We start from the raw sequence: 22,247 nt of genomic DNA, 5'->3' as shown, positions 1-22,247 counted from the left end.
GCATGAGAAACTCAGACTAAAAGAAAAGTTTGGCGACAGAATTCCCAGGCTGAGGTAGCCAACAATGAAAGCTTACAGTTAGCTCACGTTTTAAGCTATGCACACCTACCTCAAGCCACGTAAATCCAAATTTTCCTTACATTCCTTGAAATGCACTAAGTAGACAAAAGTATTGGGACACCAGTTCATTCACTGCGTCTTCTTATTCTGCTTCTGTTAGAGTAACTGCCTAGATTTCTTTCTTTCTACTAGATTTTGGAGAAGCATTGCTGTTCTGATCTGATTGAATCTCCACCCCACCTCATCATCCCTAACTACACACCCTCCTCACCCTAAAAAGTCCTGGATGAAGCACCATCCATCATTCCAGAGAACACAGTCAGTTCCACCGCTCCTCAGCTCAATACTGGGGGGGCTTTATACCCCTCTGGCCTACCCCTGGCATTAGGTAGCATGGTGCCAACAGGTTCATGTATAGTCTTATTCTATTGGTGGTACTTCTGGTGCTCTTTGTGTGTGCATGTCCATGTATGCATGGGCAGGTGTCCCAGTACTTTTGTCCATATGGTGTGTAACAGTGCAATCGATGTCTCCACTGTCTCTGCGGTTTGTGGGGACAATGCGAAGGCACTGTGGCTGCTTTCCCACCGAAGTGGGAGGAAAGGTTTTACGGGCTCCACTGTGCCCTTGTTATCATTCATGTGCTCTTTAATACACTCCCCTGCTCTAGCTGTTCCCAGGATGAAAAGCTGCCTGTGTGTGAGTGACGCGCTCTCCCGAGCTGGCTCGCTCCACCAAGCCCTGAAAAGGCCCACAGCGCTTCCAGATGTTCGGCGATGCAGCCAGACGTGGCCGCAGACGGCTGGCCTGGGCTCAAGCATGACGGCCTCTGGGCCGAGGGCTGGGGGGGTGGGGGGGGGGGTTGTGTGGGGCGAGTGGGATGCAATATGAAACACTCAAAGGTTTGTGAGGGTAGAAGGGTGTGGCAGGAGAGCAACCCCAAGGATGGAGCCTGGAGCAGCGATGACACGAGAACAAGGGAAGGGGGCAAAAGCGAGAGAAAGAGGGTTAAGGTTAGGGTTAAGGAGGGTCAGATGGATAGTGTGTGGAGGGGGTGGTGAAGTACTGTGTGTTCTTATGTATAGTGGAATATAGGGGGGCACTGATTGCTAAAGCCTTTTTAAAGAACCTTCAAGAGAGCCTCAGAACCTAGAACGTTTATGGCCTGTGAAAAATCCCAGGCCTAAATCAACAGGTTAGAAATCCAGTGCTGCTGAACTGGTATTTATGGAGTAGCATCAAGTTCACCCACCTTCACTGCAGTCGCTACCCAGGAAGCCAGGGCAGCACCTCCACTCCAGTGCGGTCACTTGCCGGTAGGCCACCTTGTAGGCAGGTCTGACCAGTGCCCTGTAACTGATGAGGAAAGGTGTTCAGGATCACGTTGGGATGGCTGCGTTATCCGTCCTGCGGCTTGCTTTTCCAGCGCATTTTGGCTATGCTGGCTTCACAATTCTTGTAATTGAACAAAAACAAGGGCAGGGAGGCTTCTGTGGCGGGTGGGTTTGTTGGTTTTGAGACTGAAGGGTGGTTATTAGTTTGAAAACTTGATCTCATTTAAATAATCTAATAAATGACAAAAAAATAAATGGTCCCCTTATAGGCGGATATCTCATCCATCTCGCTGGAACTGTCCAGAGTACTGGCGTTCCTTCTGATAGCAAACACACAGCGCGTCCCCTGGCCAAAGCCTCGCTGATATGGTGTGAAAAAATATAAAGGGTGCAGTTCACTTTACGAGAGAAAATAAACGGCCTGGAAAAATATTTTTCCATTAATTCGTGTAAATTTGACTTGTGTTCCTTGACAAAGAAATGCCTTCAGCTGAGGTGCAGAGTCAAGCCCAGGCCACTGAAGTTACCTGATGAGTTTTGCGCAGGGCCCCGGCCACCGGCAGCCTTGGAACACTCTCTGGACCGTCGTCTCCGTGCCGTTGTGCACCTGGCAGGTGACCGTCTTTGATATCGTGTACTGACACCAGTTCCTGGAGAAGGACACAAGAGGGCACTATAACGTGGACAGCAACAAACATTGAAGGAGCCCTAGAATGGAAAACTGTTTATTTTAGCATAGCTGAAAAAGCAGAGTTCAGTACATGGACGTGACGAACACAGTCGTTCCTTCTTTAAAAGAACCTCCAAAACAGAGCTGGGAAACAGGCCAATTCCAAAACCCCAAAACTGTTACATCACAGTCTTATACACCCAAAATTTACATACGCCCCGCCCCCTAACAAAAGGCTAAAAACTTCGCCTAAACCGTGCATTTTTAAGCTCATTCAGAGTAGCGAGGGGCATACGGGACATGGTAAGGCATAACAAAAACATGCGACATGTCCAAATGTTTGTGGACACCCCTTCTACTGAATTCATTCAGCTACTTGTCCTAGCAGGAACCGCCAGCTCTAATCAAGCATGGGCTGGTAGAGGGGTATAAAGCCCCCCAGGACCGAGCTGAGAAACAGGAGAACTGTGTTCTCTGGAGTGATGGATGATGGTGCTCCATCCAGTACTTCTGGAATAGCTGGGGAGTTGGGGATAAGGTGAGGTGAGGGTCATCCAACATCCTGACCTCACTATCACAGCAATGCTCCTGCTCCACAATCTAAGCAGCTCTTTTTAATACCCTTGATTTCAGAAGAAGCAATGAATGAGCAGGTGTCCCAATACTTTTGTCCATACAGTTTAGCCCCCCCAAAAAAATGTATTTGTCCAGATTTTGAAGATGATTGCCGGTGCTGGAGACTGGATATTAAATGCCCCTGATGGCTGGTGACCGTCCCATTGCTCAAAGCTGACTTCCTAACTCCTCAAGCACGCCATGTGTCCAAAAGTTTGCAGACACCTATTCATCCAGCGTTTCTTTGGAAATCAAAGCTATCAACAAGAAGCTTGTCTGTCCTTCTGCTGCAGTAATAGCCTCTGCTCCTCGGGGCAGGCTGTACACTGGATACTGGAACATTGCTGTAAGGATTTGATTGCGTTCAGCCACAAGAACTCTACTAAGGTCGGGTTTGGATGTTGTATGATTAGGTCCGGATCACAAACATCCCTCCAGAGGTACTGGATGGATCTCCATCATTCCAGAGAGTTCCTCATTATTCCTCATGGTGACCTTAGGCTCACGTGAAGCTCCTGCAACTGCAGAGCGCACTAATCAGAGGGGGTGTCTGGATACTTTTGGCCACCACCACCACTACCACCACTACCACCACCACGCTGTTGTCGACTCTAATATGGTTCCAACAACATGACAACGTGTGTGTGTGTGTGTGTGTGTGTGTGTGTGTGTGTGTGTGTGTGTGTGTGTGTGCGCGCGCGCGCGCGCGTGTCCATACCTGCGCTGAGACTTAATGCCCGCAGCTGGTGGTCCCGCACTTTGCTCGGAGCTCACGTGCTGCACCGTCAGTCCCGGGAACTGGTAGATGAAGCCGGTCCCGAGAGCAGATCCAGTCCAACACACGAGGATGCACAAGCAGAGCCATAGCGCGCGCCGTAACATCGCTCCACAAGTAGTCAAGCACGCCGTCCGGGTCTCCTCCGCGCGCTCCCGTGAGCTTCACGCAGCAGGGCGCGAGGTCTGGGTTCTCCGCTCCGGTGGAGGTTCTCGGGTGGAGGGAACCAAAGCAGCGAGGCTGTGAGAGCGCGCCGGCAGAGCCCGCAAACCTGCAAATGAGATGTGTCTGAAACTATGGCGAAAAAAAAAGCTCTCGTGCGCGCGCGCGCACACACACACGCACGCACACACACACGCGCACGCACACACACACGCGCACGCGCGCAAATGCACATATATAAACACACACCCGAGTTTGCATTCCTGTCTCCTGCCTTAGTGGGGTGTTTTAGAGTTGGGCGATAATGCTAAAGTATGATGCTAATAAATCTGTAGCATGATATTTACCTCCGAATATCAGCCTGTATTTAATAAAAGTTGGTTAAAAATGTCTCTTAAAGGTACCATATATTGAGAATTTAGGCTGTTATTGTATGTAAAAATAGTCAAAGTGTGTCTTTTATGCTTATTTACCAACCTGTTATTTTAGCTAGCTAGCTACCTTAGAATGAAGCACGCGCCCCTCTTTAAAAAAATGCCCTTAATTGTAATTACATGTATTTAACATACTACGTTTTCGCAAATTTAGGTCGTACTTGTAAATATAATAGTAATAATAATAATAATAATAATAATAATAATAATTTGGCGCTCTGAGTGGTTCAGCTGTGCTGCCACGACGAGTGGGTAGATGGCGCTCTCTCCCCTCATCATTGTCAAAGCGATGCTGAGACGTTGATGTTGAGACCCTGGCAGTGCCAATTAAGTAATTACGGTTAATTGGCAGTACCTAAGTGATAAATGGACAAAGAATGTACAATAATAATAATAATAATAATAATAATAATAAAGGAAACACAAGTATTATGCCCTTATCTAATGAAGTAAATTTGATCACACTTTAAAAATATAATATTATAAATATTTTAATAAATACAATACTATTAAGTATACTTTTAGTTACGATTTAATTTAATTTAATTTAATTGTACATTCTATTTCATCTGATCAGTTGCAAACTGTATCTCCTGTATCTCCATTTTTACAGTTTTTCATTTTTGCTGTTTTTAAGTCATTTACACACAATTTCCCGAGGAACGAACCAATGGAAATGCTCTAAAATAACGTGAAATAAAATCTTTTTACATTGACTTCCATTGAAAGTTAAGAAGTTTTTTTTTTTTTTTATCCTTATTCTGTAAAGTTGCCAATTTGGAGATACAAGGGTTTTACGTGCTAGCAGTATTTACTTATTTAAAGCAGTATTATATTTAAGTTTGTTCCGATTTTTTTTTTTTACGTGCAATAATTTTCAGTAATCAATGTGGAAATATATGAATAAAAGTTATATTTTGACGCAAAATCTGCCTTAATATAAAATTTATTTAAGAAACAAACACAATATTTTCTGTTTTCTACGATTTCTGCTGAAATCCCTAAACCGAGGACGGTTCCATCTCAAATGGATCTCTGCTCCCTATATAGGGCACATGGTAGGCGCTTCTTTAAGCTTTATTTGATACAGGATGCCTCTTTATCGAGGGAGATCTGAGTGATAAATACTATTAGGGACCTCTTTAACGCTCTGTACTTAAACATATTAAATACGGAGGCGACAGAACCTAGGTTGGGGTTGTTTTGCACTAGGCATTAGTGCACTTCATAAGGGAGCAGCGACTCATTTGGGATGCAGTTGTGTGCTGTGGTGTGTCTACTGCGCATGTCTGCTGGGGCTGGAAGTACACGTGTGTGTTCCGTCCCTCAGTGACAGCAGCCCCGCCATGGACGAGAAGATTAATTTAGATTTGGAAGATTTCTCTTCCGAGCCCTTTCTGGACTCACTGGTCAAAGAAATAGTAGAGCAGGACCCCAAGTTTCTGATCGGGGTCTTCGTCGCTTTAGCTGTGGTTATAATAACAATAGGTAAGTATGCTAAGCTAACGGCACGGTTTACGTTAGGCTGGTGCACCATTTTTCCACTCCTGTCTGCGTGCGACGTTTGATTTACCTGATCGGTAACGCATAGCCTTTGACACGTAGTGCCGGGAGTGACTAACAGGTGGATCCGTATGACTGGTAGATCGGGCAAAAACAGCTTCACAGGAAATGAAGTGCGTTAGCTTAGCAAGCTAAATTTTTACGATGAAAACATTTTATTTGACTTATTTTTTTTTACTTTTCAGTTAAAAAAAATTAAAATTTAAAATGAAAAAATATTATTTAAAAATAATAAGCTGTATGTCTACTTTGCAGTGTTGTTGAAGTTTGTCTTCGGTACCCAGACGAAGAGAAGCAACGTGCTGTTGGTGGGTTTATGCGATGCAGGGAAGACTCTTCTCTTCAGTCGGGTGAGGGAGAGATTTCCCCACGTTTTGTTATTTTAATAAACTCATCGTCCGAATTATTGATTATTTTTGGCGGGTTTTAACTGGTCATTTCTGTCTCTGCAGCTTCTGGCAGGAAGGTTCACAAGCACTCAGACCTCCATCTCTGAGAACAGTGCGTCCTACAGGACCAAGAATGAGAGGGTAAGACAGTGGTAAAGGTGATCTGGACTTTCTGGGAGTTGGTTTCAGATGGTCCAAGCTGGTCATTGATGGACAAGGTGGTTAAAAAGCAGCTGGTCATCCAGAGGTTAAAAAAAAAACGCACCTTTGCATCCAGGGAGGCCCCAGGCCATTAAGGATTTGCTGCTTGAGGGGTCAGAGCTGTTTTGGTGGCCTACACAATATTTGGCGGGTGGTCTTAATGTTGGGGATGTCCATGGGTATAGAGACTACGTCTATGGTGTGGGGGGGTGGGGGGGCTGCTTGGCTGGTCTACCAGTTTGAACAGCTTGACCAGTTTGGGCAAAGCTGATCATAGTGGTTGACCAGCTTGGTGACAAACATGCTTGTCAGCAAACATGGTCATTACGATCGACCCACTTGATCATCCTGGTGGACACGTTTGGTCAAGCTGGTCATACTGGTGACCTCCCCCCCCATAGACGATGTCTCCATACCCATGGATATCCCTAACATTTAAAATCACCAGCCTAATATTGTGTAAGCTCTGACCCCTCAAGACCTCTGAAGGTGTCCAGTGGTATCTGGCACCAAGGCTTTAGCAGCAAATCCTTTACGGCCTGGGGCCTCCCTGAGCATCAGTGAACCCTTCGCGCCCTTGGCTCTTTTGCTGGTTGACTGCTTGTCCTGCCTTGGGTCACTTTTGGTGGGTACTGACCACTGCATAGCAGGAACACCCCACAAGACCTGCCTGTCTACAACGTCACAGTTTGGTCAGTCTTGCCAAATTGACTCAAATTCTTCTGCTTGTCCAGTTTTCCAACTTCAACACCTTCATCACCTTCAAGAACTGACTGTTCACTCGCTGCCTAATCTATTCAACCCTTTGAGAGTGACCACTGGATCCAGATAATCAGGTCTTAATGTTATGTTATGGTCAGTGTATGATATGTCACACAGTCTTTATGTCTCTTTGTGTGCAGGGTACCACCTGGACTCTTGTTGACCTTCCTGGTCATGAAAGTCTGAGGCCTCAGTTCCTGGAGAAGTTCAAGGCCTCTGCCAGGTAGATCCGCTGAAGATGCAGGAGATGCAGGTGTTAACTGGATGGTGGAAAGTTCTAAAAACAGCTCGGAGGTGGTATTGGCTTGTTAGCGGGTGTCTGTAATTCCACATCTACAAATTCCATCTACATTATACGAGGTGTTTCTGATAAAATGGCCAAGATGTAGTTGCCTGCATATCAAGTCATACTGTACTGAAGTCAGTGTAGACCTAAAACACTGATCCAGAAAGCCAGAATATGCTATATACCCAGTTCTTATGGTTCAGTACGCATGGCTGACTGTTGTTCTTGTTCGGACTCTAGAGCGATCGTATTCGTTGTGGACAGCGCAGTCTTCCAGAAGGAGGTAAAGGACGTGGCTGAGTTGCTGTACTCCCTGCTGACGGACAGCGTGGTGACCAGGAATGCCCCAGCTCTGCTGATTGCGTGCAACAAGCAAGGTCTGAGCACAGTGTTGCAGAGCTGTTGCGCTCAACAAAACCCCCCACACACTCACACGTTTACCCGAAGTGGTTTGTGTTCTGCGTCTTGACATTTTTAACGTTCTGTGGTTATTTAGATGTTGCGAAGCCATTAGCATGGTGGCGTGGGCTCTGCAAGAACCCACAAACTGCAGCTTGCACTTTCTGAAAGTGTTCAGAAGGTGATTCTGAACAAGAGCTGAATACTCTTTTTCTCCCGTTTCTTGTAGATGTCACCATGGCAAAGTCCGCCAAACTGATCCAGCAGCAGCTGGAGAAGGAGCTGTGAGTGTCCACTTTCCCAAATTTGACTTTCGTTAGTAATAAACTGCACAATCAGACTGTTCATATTAGAGTTTATTGTTTATGTTAAATAACAGAATTTGCAGAAGTAAGCTGGCAAGCGAATGAGGATGCCTGACAATTGTAAATGATATGGTCACTTACTAAAGTTTGTGCACCCCTGGTCAGAGTTACTGATTATTTGCTTAATTTAACCCATTAGGGAACAATAGGATGTCACAGTTTGTTTTATATGTATTAAAAATGTTACATTTAGTGTTATAATAATTAAATAAAGTAATAGAATAATACACAATTAAAACATATAAAATAATAATAAATATAATAAAAAAAAAATCTGATTTAGATATAATAGATCTAATATTCACTTGATCTGAGCAGGGGTGTCTGAGCTTTCACATACAATTTTACTTCCATGTCCTTTAGCCAGACAGTCGTGCATTTGGAAGCCTGAAATGTTCCTATTCAGGTCTAACTTTAACCTCCATTCATTAATGAATGAATTAAATGTCCTTCATGGATTATATATATATAATTTATTTATTTTTTTTGGACCAATTTATTTATTTTAATTATTTATTTGTCAATTTATTTTAATTAGCTTGTCCTGAAAAACTGCCCGTTTGCTTGCAGCATAATATCACAAAAACATTGTTTTCCAGTATTGCTTGACTGAGCACCTCTGATCCAGCCGATGAAGAACTACATAATTATTCAGTGAACTTAATCAGAAGTACTGCATCACATCATACTGTGGAGTGGCATGGGTTGCCAGAGCCTAATAAACACAGCAGTCTGAGCATCGGTCCTAACATCGGGAGATTGCTGATTGCTTGTTGCAGGTGATGCCACAGCCAACCGTCACCAGTGGTCTGTTAAACCACTTAAATTTGACCTCACGTTTTCTGGCTGGTCTTTTTCTCTTCCATTAACCTGGTGTGATTTGCCCATTTTTACCCCGTTGTGAAAAATGACCAACAACCGATGATGATGATGATGATGATGATGTTGCCTTGATTATTATAGTACAGTGAACCACTATTCAAGAAGCTGCCTGTCCCTGCAGGAACACTCTGAGGATGACTCGCTCTGCGGCCCTCACCTCTCAGGATGGCTCGGATGGGACAGCGGTGCTGTACCTGGGGAAAAGGGGGAAGGACTTCGAGTTCTCTCAGCTGCCCATGAAGGTGGAGTTTGTGGAGTGCAGTGCCCGTGGCAACAAGGGTGGCGACGAGGACGCCGACATCGAGGCTTTAGAGAGGAGTCTGGCCAAGCTGTGATGGACTGATCTGCCGTATTCCTCAGCGCTGTCGTCGTGGCTATGTGTCCCTTTCAGAAACTCCCTCTTAATGCATGTATTTGCATATGTATTTTTTTCCTTTATTAACTTTAGTCAGTATTGTCTTTATAAAACTATAGCTTATTTGAATTCTCCCAGCTGACCAAATTTAAATGGATTGTTGCTAATTTGCATAAAGTGCGAGATTGAGATCCAGGAGTCCATCTCTTTAGATGGTTGTTTTCAGATTATAAAATATTATTTATTTTTGTAGGCAGATGCTGAGACTGGTCAAGGTACAGGTCATTTGTTACTCTGTCGTTTATTAGTCCATGTCTGCTTCGTGCCTTAGAGCTGAGATCCAGCTGACAGGGTAGTTTTGGTTCTGCAGCAGATTGAACTGTAAATAAATGAATAACGTTTTCTGTGGTTTGTTTTCAGGCTTTTATTTTATTAATTTATATATATATTTTTTTCATCTGGGAGGTGGGTTTTATTAGATAGAGCTCACCTGGTTTTCTAGCCATTTGTATCAGTCACTGTTGATGTATAAAGCATAAAGTAGCGCCACCAATAGGCGGACTGTTACCGTGTGTTCATACAAGCGGCCAGTTATTCCCAAAACAGCTCTGTTCACCACAAAGGAACATGCGATTTCAGACACCTCGTTATGTGTGACCACTGTGCATTATGGGTATTTCAGTATGCGTTTAGTGTACGTTATTTAGCGAAGTGCAGACCACGCTCGCTTGGCTGAGGCAAGGTAGACGAAACGTGGGCCGGAGTTCCAGGGCTGCTGGGACCTGAAGCCAGATACCTCCTTTGCCAGGCAGAGGTTGAGCATAATTGGACCATCAGGAGGAGTGACTTTATAATGTGTAGTAAAGAGGAGGAGGCGTTTGTCCTTGAGTCTCCCAAACTTTTAGTAATTATATAACTCCATATATTGCAGTGCATTGTGGGATTGTTAGGGTGCACTGAAAACAAAACTGATTTAGTGTGAAGTTCTACCAGTTAGTCTTTACTGTCCCTAAATCCAAAGCTTAAAAACCCAGTTAGTTAATGCAGGACAATGACAAAACCTCATAATACAGGTCATGTAACATTATTTTCCCTTATTTGACACTTAGAATTTCTACATTCTGTCAGAATTTCATGATGGATCAATAGAAATGCTCCAAAAATAACTTTTTACATTGACTTCCAGTGAAATTCCATCAAGAAGGCTTTTTCATTCTTGTCCAATCCACATACCACGGTGAACTCTTCGGCTTCAGCTCTATGATGAAGTAACTGAGCTTGCAGAAATGTACCACAGCTTTTAATCACCAGTTACAACTAGTCTCCTAGTTTACTATAAGGTTATATATATATATATATATATATATATATATATATATATATATATATATATATATATATAAAAAATGATTGATATGCAAAAATATTGCACATCTGCATTGGCCATCAATCAGCTGCTTGCCACTTTGCAGGTTCAGCAGTTCAACCCATCTTCTGCAGAGCTACCTTTACTCAGGCTCTGGATCCGGCCCCAATTCACTTCATCTGATCTAACTAATTACTACTGTGCCCTATTCTCTGTCCCCTACATGTGAAAAAAAATTCCAGCTTACTATATAGGGCACGGTCATAGAGAACAGAATTCCACAAGGTTGTGTCTCACGATTTTGGAGACCTGTGTGGGAGCTCACTGCTCAAATTATGGGTATTTAAAGTCAGATAGGGTACATCTCTTGTACACTACCTGTTGTGGTGCATTGTTGGATTGTTCTAGTGCACTAAAAATTCTGCATCACTGCCAGGGTGGAACAGGGCAGCTCTCCAGGAGAGGGGTTGAGGAGAAGACCACTGACCACTGTGACAGACTTTCATTAACAGATGCCGTATTGCCCACCCCTACTTTTAGGGTCCCAATTCAGTCCTTTGCAGTCGCACATTTCACAGATCCTCCCAGCACCCTCGGCTGCCCCGCCAGGGACATATATAAATAAAGCTAAATCAAGTCCTGAAGGTCCACAGACCGATGTGGTGATTGGTGCTATAGCCCAGCCAGAGAGTACACAGATAAGCTAGAGCTTTGATCTGCTACCAGCAGGCTAGGCTGGCCCTTTAGCATAGCTGGACACACCCAGTTCACCTTGTCCTCGTGACTGAATTTGAGCCTGGGTCCAGTCTTTGTGCTTCTCTCCTGGTGTGGATCTACGCCGCTGGCCTCGCCTGAAAGCTCCTCCTCACTCTGCTTTTCTGTCTTTTCCTCGTCGACCTTGGCATCTCCGTGGTTCTGAAGCTTAGCCTTGGCTTTGCTTTTGGGCTTCCGGCGGTGGGCCGTTGCTTTGACCTTGGGCCCCTGACTCTTCCCTTCCCCGGCCACCAGGGGGTGCTCGCTCAGATCCCACAGTGCCACCACTCCATCGTTACCTCCAGTGGCCAGCCAGTAAGGATGGGACAGGAAGCCGATGAAGTGAGCCTGAGACGCACCCTGGCTGTGGGCCTTTATCGCCCCCTGCTGCTCGTGCCTGGACCCTGAGCCCACGCGGGTGAGGTGAACGCGGCCGTCCTCGGCGGCGCACGCCAGCACGTTCCCGCAGGAAGCCGCGCTGATGCAGTGGGCCAGCGGAGGGTTAAAGAGCTGGCCTGCTCTCTGCTGGTGCCCATCCTCCTCCTCGACTGCCTCCTGCAGGCTGTAGGTCCACACCGGCCGAGCTTTCTGAAGGTTCCACAGCATCACCTGAAGACCAAAGAGACATTTAGGCTTAGGCTTCTTTTCTTGACCACAACAAACGGCTGCTGTAAACTTAGTTAGATAAAACTATGTTTTGTTCTAAATTGACAAAAGTATTGAGACACTTGTGGGAACATTTTTGTTCCTTCCTAAATCAAGAGTTGATCCTGCTTTTGTTGGAGTAACTGTTTCAACTGTCCAGGGAAGAGGACTTTTTACTAGATATGGGAGGAAGAGCATTGTTGAAGGATTTGATTGCATTCAGCCACAAGAGCATTAGTGAGGTCGGGATGTTGAATGACGTTCACCACCCCACCTCATCATCCCCAACTCATCCTAAAAGTACTGGATGGAGCTCCACCACCATCATTCCAGAGAACACGGTTCTTCTACTGCTCTACAGCTCAATACTGGGGGGCTTTACACCCCTCTACTAGCCCACACCTGGCATTATTAGGCAGCATGGTGATGATAGGTTCATGATGTTTATCTGCTCCAGAGAGTCCTATTCTATTGGCAGTACTTCTTGCATCTGTGTCACCAATGGGTGCAACTTAAAGAAGCTGAGTGCATTCATTAGAAGGGATGTCCACAAATATTTGGACATATAATATCTTTCTTTTTTGTTTTTAAATCTCTTTGATTTTAATATTCCAATTGCCTAATTAGGTCTCTTATGTTGATCTTTGATGTTTTATTTATTTTAGTTTTGTTTACAATAAATGTTGATTTAAATGTTATTCATCTAATTATGTGAATCCCTTTGAGATTTGACTTAATTATTATTTTATAATAAAAATGACTGGTGTATTTGTACGATCTTTGAGAGCAGAAGTTATAAAACGTATAACATTTACATTTTTTAATATCAACAATTATATTAAGAATAAAAACTACTAAAGTGGATGTCCACTTTGTGTATGAGAACATAGATTCAGATAATTGTTGAGACTCTTATCATTAATTTAACTTTAGTTTCTGATGTTTACCAGCTATTTAATTACCTGCAGTTTAACAGATAAAATAAAACTGCAATAATAATAATAATAATGTATAAATAAAGTACATCTGCGTGTTGATGCTAACTATACCCTGAAATATTAGTAAATACCAGCACTAACAACTTGTTGTCAGTGTCTGATTTTTGAGTCTAGATTTTGATATTATGTAAGGCATAAATGGTCAAACAGGAACAAATAAGGCAACAAGTCCCTAACAGAAGACAGAGCCTTTACTACTTAATATCCACTAGAGGGCAACACTGCAACATCTTGGCTTGGTCCAAAAGTTAGTGGACGCGGTCAGCATTTTCGTGAAGCTTTAAAATTTTGCAATATCTTGTCTTTCCTAACAAAGGCTATGAAAAAGCCACAGCCCTAATAAGCTAATTAAGGTTTGAGGCCTTATTAAGGTACATTATATGGACAAAAATCTTTGGACACCTCTTAATCATTAAAATCAGGTGTTTTTCTTTCCTGATGCAACCAGGGTATAAATCCAAGCCTCTAGTCCTGCAGTCTGCCTTTCTTACACACATTAGTGAAAGAACGGGAGGTTCTGAAGAGTTCACTGAACTCCAGCGTGGTTCTGTATGTAATAGGAGACACTGCTGCACCAACAACAACAAGTCAGCTGGTGAAATTTAGACCTTCCCTCCTAGATCTTCCTCCATCAGCTGTGAGTGGTGTTATTATTGAACAGTGGAAGAGTTTAGGAGGAACAGCTCACAGAGAGCAGCTCAGCTACCGAGTGTCTGTCAGACCACGTAAAGTTACAGAGCGGGGTCAGGGCCGAGTGCTGAGCTCAGAGCAGAGTGCAGAAAAGCCTCCAACTGACTCAGTAACTGCAGCAGAGCTCCAGACCTGCTGCTGCTGGTAGAGCTTAGAGCAAAGGAGGACCAGCTCCATATTAACACAGCCTATGGGTTTATAGAACAGCATGTCAAAAAAGCGACTGTATGCGTAACGTGTAGGTGTCCCAATACTTTTGGCCATTTATCTAAGCGCTCAAATCTCTTGGGGTGCCCTAACTTTACGGACTCATATCGCAGCACCCTCACCTGCATGTCCAGTCCTGCAGACACGAGGCTCTGCGGCCTCTGTGGCCGGAAGGCTACCGACGAGCAGATGTTGGTGTGTTTGCGCAGAGTCCGGCTGACCTTGCCCGTCTGCAGGTCCAGCACCCTCACGGCACCCGAATCGTCCCCCAGAGCCAGCGAGGTGCCCGTCTCGTTCACCGACAGCGAATTAATCTCATCCTCCCCGACGTCCCGCAGCTCATCCACGGGCCCGGCGAGGTTGCGAGGGTCCAGCGTGCTGATCGACCCCCCGTGAGACACGTACAGCAACCCTGGGGCCGTCGGGGAGAAGGCTGCGCAGGTGACGTCCTCCTCTCCGCTGAGGCGCAGCTGGGCCAGAGGCTGCCCTTCCTGGGTCCAAACAGTCACTTCACCTCCTTCGGCACCAGAGGCCAACAAACCGTCGGGTCCCCCCGCAGCCCCAACACACAGCACAGGGGAACCATGGACTCCGCTCCACCTCTGGGCCATGCTGCTACTGCTGCTGCTGCTGCTGACCAGGGCTCTCACCTGCAGGTGTCAGGGTGAAGGTGTGAACCACGGCTACTAGAGGGAAGATGATGATGATGATGATGATGGTAAATTCCCAAAAGTTGGTGCTCTTTACATTGCCGTAAAATCAGTGTCAACACAAATGGACGTCCCGATCCAATCCAGATCCAATCCAATTAGCATATAGTATCTACCTTATAGCATTAGTGTAAGGTACGCAATTGGGACGGAGCCGTAGCCCAAAAGCGCCAACTATATTCTGAGGGTCACTGGATCGGTGTGGGACATCCCCATCTGTGACAACCTGGCGCCCTCTAGGTGCCATTAATAGACATGATCCTCACCTGTTGCTAACAACTTTCAATTTCCCAGACGTTCCTAAAACGTTAATTTGTTTATTCTCACCGTTTAATCCCACCATATTAACATTTTCTCTGCTGTACGTTTTCAGAACGTTCCTGGTAAATGTTATTTCTGTTGCGTTACAAGTTAACCTTCCTGCAACCTTTTTTTTTTTTTTTTTTTTTAAACGTTGCTAAACGTTCGTCTAACGTCATCCGTTGGCTGGGGTTGTCCCAACTTTCTATGCAATTACATTTTAACGTTGTGACAACGTTGAGAGCACTAAGCAGAAAACGTTTCGGCACCGAAGCAATAAGCTGCCACAACGTTGTGGCAACGTTACCGCGCGCTCCTTGTTGTCACAGAGAGAATGCTACAGGGACGTTTAGCGACGTTTTTAAACGTTTGCAGGAAGGTTAGCTTGAAATGTGATAGAAATAATAATAATAATAATAATAAAAAATAATAATTATAAGGCCATTAAACTCTAAAAACGTGGGACGTAAGAATAGCTCGCCTCACAACGTTCCTGCGACATTTCCCACACAGCTGTCGCAGGTGGTTAGCACTAACTTCTGTTATTAGCCGTTAGCTTTCCAGAGCGAAGCTGAGGAGCTGAGACCACTTCTAACTCACTAAACCCCCCAGTTTTGCTACTTTTCTGAGGAATTACGGTTTATAATGGACGGAACTGCTTAAATTAGTACGTTTAAGTTCTAAGTTCTGTGAATTTCAGCATATTTACCTCACTTTTCTTCTGCTCTGACTGCAAAACACACACACACTGATCCAGCTAGCGTTAGCAACCTAGCTAAATAACAGCATCACTCCTCATTTACCTGATATGACCAGTGGTCAGTCAGGGGTGTGGCGTGTTCCTCGTGCTGGGGAACCAGAAGATTGGTACTAAAATAAAGTGTCTGAATACGATCAGCTCTTCTGTCCACTGCAGTTTACCCACGTGTGTACACCCTACCGCGCCGTCGCGCCCTGATGACGCCAGAGACGCGCGACAGGCGCACAACGTTAAAAACACTAGCTAAGTTTTAATATCGGTGTTTTTTTGAGCAGTTAAACGATAAACTCAGATTTGTACATTAACTAAGATATATTTGATATTTTTTTATATATTTAAATAAACTTTATAGATTTAATTTGTAAAATTTGATAAATCAGCTTAAATCGTATTTGTTTATTTTATAATTAATATTAGCTAGTTCATTTAGTTTTGTTTTAAATTGTATTTCTTAGCATTATTTAAATAATCATGTGTAATACTTGTAGTAATTAAATATAATAGTAAGCTAATATGTAATTGGATCAGCTGGAAGAGAAAAATGATCATTCAGGGGGGTCAGGATAAGGAGGGGTGGGGGGGGGTTCTCAATACAATGTACGCCAAGTTGGGACTGCTGTACTTGGTAGGACTGACTTGGTAGGACTGCTAAAGTCCAGACAAGTCCGGTCCTGATGCAGAACAAGAACACATCCGGGCGTTCGGACTGTGCTCGGCTAGATGTGAGCTTTTGAGTGGAGCGGTGCTTGAGGAACGGCCCAAGAACTCGACTGTACGAGAGAACTGCTGATAGGACGGATATACCCCTGCAAAAGACCTTCAGACAGATATAGCAGGCTCCAGAGCGGTGGTGCACTGTTCAGGACACCTGCACAGATTTGACCTTTAAGACCTTTCCTGGGTCCTCATCCCAAAATCCAGCACCAGGTGTTTTCAAAGAAACGTCTGAACAAGCCTGATGCATTTTCCAGAGTCCAAGGAGTAGGACTATGCCGGAGGAGAAAATGGGCCTTTCTATATTCTGTGTATGTACATTCGGCCTAAAAATAGTTCCTCAAGGGTTCTTTAATGAAGGCAGTGGCCTTCTTGGAGCAATCTAGAACCATTTGATTGAATAAAAAATGCAATTCAAACTGTTCACTGTGCAAAGAACCAACAAAGCATTGAGGAGGTCCTGTGCATTGCCGGGGTTGTTTACTGTACCATTCTATATCTCTCACTCCATCTCTCTTTATCTATCACACACACACACTCACACACACACTCAGTGTGTTTGTGAAGAGATAATTGGTGTACACACAATGGCTGCTCATAGCTGATTCACTGGACGCAGTAGTTCTGATGAGTCGAGCTCATTTCTGGGTCACTGCACAAATATGCGAGCGTGACACTGAATGGGCCACTACCTAATAGACAAGGTCATCCAGACCATGCCTTTATTGTGCATGTGCAACCCCCCCCACCCGCTTCACGTCCACCCCCAACCTGACACATCACACTCACACATTTTCTTGCGCTCTCAGTTTCTCACCCTCAAACATTTGTCAAACTGACCGGGAGTGTGTCAAGAGTGGCATCTTACCGCCGTGCTGTAAGTACTCTGCCTTTCCTTCTGTCTGAGAAACGCGCCGTACGACATACTGCATTTGTAAAGCATTTGTAATCTTTAGCTGCCAGTAAATTCGGTTAAGTTCTATATTCTAATTAGTATTTACGGAATATTTATAAAGCTCACTGACTATAGTTTCTAATTTGTAGATATTGAATAATTTAGAGCAGTTAATGAATAATTGATAGTAATTTCTGCATTTTGAGTAGTAGGTACTAGATAATTGATAGTATTTTCTGAATATTTAACAAGGAGTATTGAATAATGTTACTGTAGCTACTGAATTAATTATGTCCAGAATCATTTATAGTAGAAATTGAGTAATTTATACTATAACATATTTTCAATATTAATTGCAGTTCATGTATGGTAGGTACTAAATCATTTATGGTGATTTCTTAATAAAACGTATATAATAGTGCCTAAATACTTTATAGTAGTTAACAAATTATTTATAATAAGCACTGAATTATTGTAATTATTATTATAATTAACTGAATTATTAATAGTAGGTACTGAGTAATGTACTTTTGATTTCCCATTCCTGGTACCACTGTAAACAACACGCAATAATCTTACTATGTGCAATAACATATCTATCTATCTATCTATCTATATATCTATATATCTATCTATCTATATCTATATATCTATCTATCTACATCTATATATCTATATATCTATATATCTATCTATCTATCTATCTCTATATATCTATATATCTATCTATCTACATCTATATATCTATATATCTATCTATCTATCTATCTATATCTATATATCTACATATCTAATTATATATATCTATCTATATCTATATATCTATATATCTATCTCTATCTATCTATCTATCTATATATATATATATATATATATATATATATATATATATATATATCTGTCTATCTTGCATCCTTGGATCCCGCAGTCTCGTCATGGTATCCTACTGACTGGTCAGTTCTCTGTGCCATTCACTGCCAGCCTCCTGCTTTTAAAGAGAATGCTGACTGTGTGTTGAAAGCAGCTCTCTTTTTGCTGGGTCATGCCCTCTCTGACTGTTCTAGACCCATGACACACTGGTCCTCACGCTCAGGCTGTGTGCACAGGACAGGTCATTCAGGGAAAGACGCAACGTAATTTTCCAAAAGAACTTCTGCAAGTGCAGCACTTTTCACAGTTAAGATGGACGATGGAGGAGACTGATGGAGGAGACTGATGGAGGAGACTGATGGAGGAGACTGATGGAGGAGATTGATGGCAGTGTGAGATTTGGATCGAGATATGTATATACATACTAAAAGTATTGGGACACCTGCTCATTCAGTGCGTCTTCTGAAATCAAGGGTGCTTTAGTTGGAGTAACTGCCTCTACTGTCCAGGGAAGAAGGCTTTCTGCTGGATATTGAGGGGAGAATTGCTGTAAGGATCTGATTGCATTCAGCGACAAGAGCGTTAGTGAGGTCATGTTGGGATGTTGGAGGATCAGTACCCCATCTCATCCAACCCTAACTCCTTAACTCATCACAAAAGTATTAGATGGAGCACCACCACCATCATTCCAGAGAACACATGTAGTTTCATTGCTCCACAGCTCCTTAATGCTGGGGGGCTATACACCCCTCTACTAGCCCACGCCTGGCAGCATGGAGCCAATGGGTTCATGATGTTTATTTATCTGCTCCAGAGAGTCCTATTCTATTGGCAGTGCTGCTCTACAGAACTAGACTAGCTTTTTTAGTGTACATTTGCACATCTGTGTCAGCAATGGGTGCAATGTAAAGTAGCTGAATGCATTCATTAGAAGGTTTGTCCACAAACATTTGGACATAAACTCACAAAAGTCACGTACTGAGTCTCTTAATGAATCACGGCTGTGGTTTTTTTGGGCCTTTAAGAGCCAGGTGCGGTCTGTCTCTGGCTAATTGCTATTTTAATGGCGTAATGCATGTGGGGGGGTGGGGCTACGAGCGTTGGGCTGCATGTGCCTGTGTTGACAATTCACTACCAAGATAGCAACGAACGTCTGACTGTTGACGAACGTCTGTCTAGGCTGTTTTCAGTCAGTGGGGCTCCTCCTGTGTGTTCCGTTGCCAAGATACGTAGCAGAAATTGACCTGAACACCCCTCATTTTGAGACCACCGCACCCATCGGTGTAGATATCTTCGTAAGCAGCGTCACTGTTTAACGACGCAGGAGGAAGGGGGGCAGGGGGGTGTGAGATAGCCACGAGCATCGCAACGCGCCTGTAGCAGGGTGTAAGATAGGGCCCATGGTGTAAAGTCTTCACAGAAGAGCAGAGGCTGTTACTGCAGTAGGTTGGTATTGGCAGTAGTATCTCTACTTCCAATGCCTCAGGTCAGATCACTAAAGCATTAAACAGGCTCGTATGTTTTTCAGTGTTGTCACGGATGACCAGCGCTGGACCATGGGATCCCAGTCCTACTTCCCTGCCCGCTCCGTGCTGTTCCGGAAGGAAGCGAATGGAGTGACGTACCGCATCCCGGCTTTGATCTTCCTGCCGCGTTCCTCCTGCTTTCTGGCCTTCTGTGAGGAGAGGCTGAGCCCTGCAGACTCCCAGGCCCATCTCCTCGTCATGCGCAAGGGCACCTTTTACAGGAACTATGTGGAGGTCAGTTGCTTGCTTGATTTGAGAGAGTTGACATACTATTATATTTGACTACATGTCCAAATGTTTGTGGACACCCCTCTAAAGAATGCATTCAGCTACTTTAAGTTGCACCCATTGCGGTCAGAGATGTAGAGAAGTACTGCCAATAGATTAGGACTCTCTGGAGCAGATAAATAAACATGAACCTATTGGCACCATGCTGCCTAATGCCAGGTGTGGGCATAAAGCCCCCCCAGAACTGAGCTGTGGAATCTCTGGAATAATGTTGGTGCTTCATCCAGTACTTTTGGGATGTGTTGGGGAGGATGAGGTAGGGAGGATGGGGTAGGGAGGATGAGGTGGGGAGGTGATCATCATCCAACATTCTGACCTCACTAAAGCTCTTGTTACTGAATACAATCAAATCCTCACAGCAATGCTGCAAAATTGCATGTCCTACCTTAGTGTATGTGTGCAGTTTTTCACCGTTCCCACTTCCCTCCCATCTCGAGTCTAGTGGGAAGACATGCAAGTGCTGAGCACCGCCTGTCTGAAAGGCCATCGCTCGATGAACCCTTGCCCCGTCTATGATGCCTTCACAGGAACACTCTTCCTCTTCTTCATCGCCGTCCTGGGTCACACCACCGAGGCGTACCAGCTGGTGACGGGCAAGAACGTCACCAGGCTCTGCTATGTATCCAGTAATGATTACGGAAAGACCTGGAGTCCTGCTGTGGACCTCACTAAGAAAGTCATAGGAGACACCATCAAAGGTATCAAGAAGTTCCTGGGGCTGTTCTGATAGCCAGTTTTCCTGGGTATCCGGTTTAATGACCAATCAGTTTGATTGATTAGTGTTTGCAGCCCTTATACTGAATATCAGATCATCGACTTTCTGATTCTTCTTGCCAACAGAGTGGGCCACCTTTGCCCTTGGCCCAGGCCACGGGATCCAGTTGAAGTCTGGCCGCCTGTTGATCCCAGCCTACGCCTACCACATAGACTGCAAGGAGTGCTTCGGCAAGGTGTGCATGACCACTCCCCACTCCTTCTGTTTCCACAGCGACACGCATGGGAGAGCGTGGCGCTTCGGTGAGGCGGTGCCAGGGCCCGAGTGTGTGGAGTGTCAGATGGTGTCCGTGGACGAGGAGGACGGGACCAACGTGCTGTACTGTAATGCCCGCAGTACCCTAGGACACCGTGTTCAGGCCTTGAGCTTTGACGATGGAGCTGTGTTCCAGAGAGGCCAGCTGGTCCAGAAGCTCGCCGAGCCCAGGAACGGCTGCCATGGCAGCGTGGTTGGCTTCCCGGCCCCCCTGAACCTTCTCCAGAACTCCCCCAACCTTCTACGCCGTGTATCGTCGGTTGTTGGCCCATCCCAGAACTTTCTGACACCCACATGGGTGGTATATGGACACCCAACCGGTCCTGGTCGGCATGACCTGGGCCTGTACCTTAACATCCAGCCCCGGGACCCGGACTGCTGGAGAGGGCCATGGGTGATCTTCGAAGGCCCAAGCGCCTACTCGGACCTGGCCTACCTGGAGCTCCAGTCTGATGGGGCTCCGCCATTCACTGCATTCGCGTGCCTGTTTGAGAACGGCACCAGGACGGCTTATGACGAGATCTCCTTCTGCATTTTCACCTTGTTTGAGCTCATTGATAACATTCCTCGCAACAGACCACACCTTAGGGGTGTTGTGGCCTCAGGGGCGAAAGACATGAGGAGGAGGAAGACGAGGAGAGGAATGTGCGAGCTCTGCAGAGTGTGTTAATACTATGTGAAAGCGTGGAATATCATGGGCGTCTAAAATTATGGAAAGTGATGTAAGCTTTTTACAGAGTAGCTCTCTTGCAGCACTGTAACATGTGAAAGTAGGCCTGAGCATATTCAGTCCCATACATGCTGTGTATGAGTTTTTAATATACGTATTTAACTGTTATTTGAGATATTATAATGAACACAAAAGCAAAGGGGGACACTGTAGAGGGTAATCAAATACATATTTAATTATTTTTAGAGACGTACTGCAATCACATAAGCCAATGACAAGACCAGAGAACCATATTCACCATTATTACAATTTGGCCTCTGGTCTTTAACCATACACACATACACGCTAGTGCCTTGCTCAAAGGCCCGACAGCTTAAGAGCCCAGATGTCAAACCCAAGACCCTGTCATCAATAGCCTGGAGCTCTAAATGCTCAGCCACCACTGTTCCTCAAATGCACATGGTATAAAATGGTACAGACCAAGTCACACCATTACCACAGAAATGTCGCTGAGAATGCAGCTTTACTCGTTGATCATGTGCCTGCTTTTAAATACACAAGCCTGAACACATA

The 22,247-nt window shown here is 44.7% G+C and overlaps 4 protein-coding genes across 6 annotated transcripts in view; 2 read left to right on the top strand and 2 right to left on the bottom strand.

Annotated features, from left to right (window-relative positions):
* LOC140545834 (uncharacterized) overlaps positions 1 to 3,714 on the bottom strand; it is a 39,040-nt gene extending 35,326 nt beyond the window's left edge. Inside the window, exons 1-3 of the mRNA XM_072668830.1 lie at positions 3,398 to 3,714; positions 1,922 to 2,044; positions 1,313 to 1,416 (exon numbers count right to left, since the gene is read on the bottom strand). Coding sequence (XP_072524931.1) covers positions 1,313 to 1,416; positions 1,922 to 2,044; positions 3,398 to 3,561 — 391 coding nt within the window. The 5' untranslated portion in view covers positions 3,562 to 3,714. The remainder of the gene's footprint in view (positions 1 to 1,312; positions 1,417 to 1,921; positions 2,045 to 3,397) is intronic.
* Positions 3,715 to 5,355: 1,641 nt separating this feature from the next.
* On the top strand, positions 5,356 to 9,660 carry srprb (SRP receptor subunit beta). Its single transcript, XM_072668922.1, has 7 exons — positions 5,356 to 5,538; positions 5,869 to 5,963; positions 6,066 to 6,143; positions 7,106 to 7,188; positions 7,492 to 7,628; positions 7,880 to 7,934; positions 9,019 to 9,660. Exons 1-7 carry the CDS (start codon positions 5,397 to 5,399, stop codon positions 9,230 to 9,232), a joined length of 804 nt encoding a protein of 267 aa, XP_072525023.1. The 5' UTR covers positions 5,356 to 5,396; the 3' UTR covers positions 9,233 to 9,660.
* Positions 9,661 to 10,236: 576 nt separating this feature from the next.
* wdr53 (WD repeat domain 53) lies at positions 10,237 to 15,852 on the bottom strand. 3 transcript variants are annotated; one of them, XM_072668920.1, is made up of 3 exons: positions 15,725 to 15,852; positions 14,034 to 14,597; positions 10,237 to 11,980 (listed from the first exon to the last, which is right to left on the bottom strand). In XM_072668920.1, exons 2-3 carry the CDS (start codon positions 14,520 to 14,522, stop codon positions 11,291 to 11,293), a joined length of 1,179 nt encoding a protein of 392 aa, XP_072525021.1. In that variant the 5' UTR covers positions 14,523 to 14,597; positions 15,725 to 15,852; the 3' UTR covers positions 10,237 to 11,290. The 3 variants fall into 3 exon arrangements, with proteins under 3 accessions (XP_072525021.1, XP_072525020.1, XP_072525022.1); XM_072668919.1 differs by having other exon boundaries at positions 14,034 to 14,594; XM_072668921.1 differs by having other exon boundaries at positions 14,034 to 14,561.
* A 1,397-nt stretch (positions 15,853 to 17,249) lies between these two features.
* neu4 (sialidase 4) lies at positions 17,250 to 22,230 on the top strand. Its single transcript, XM_072669183.1, has 4 exons — positions 17,250 to 17,272; positions 19,689 to 19,920; positions 20,417 to 20,672; positions 20,815 to 22,230. The coding sequence occupies exons 2-4, from the start codon at positions 19,717 to 19,719 to the stop codon at positions 21,672 to 21,674; spliced, it is 1,320 nt and encodes a 439-aa protein (XP_072525284.1). The 5' UTR covers positions 17,250 to 17,272; positions 19,689 to 19,716; the 3' UTR covers positions 21,675 to 22,230.
* Positions 22,231 to 22,247: the final 17 nt, after the last annotated feature.

The sequence above is a fragment of the Salminus brasiliensis genome, chromosome 23 (genome assembly GCF_030463535.1).
Source record: "Salminus brasiliensis chromosome 23, fSalBra1.hap2, whole genome shotgun sequence".
Classification (NCBI taxonomy): domain Eukaryota; kingdom Metazoa; phylum Chordata; class Actinopteri; order Characiformes; family Bryconidae; genus Salminus; species Salminus brasiliensis.
The sequence above is the reverse complement of the archived record's forward strand: the minus strand, read 5'-3'. Positions and strand labels throughout refer to the sequence as shown.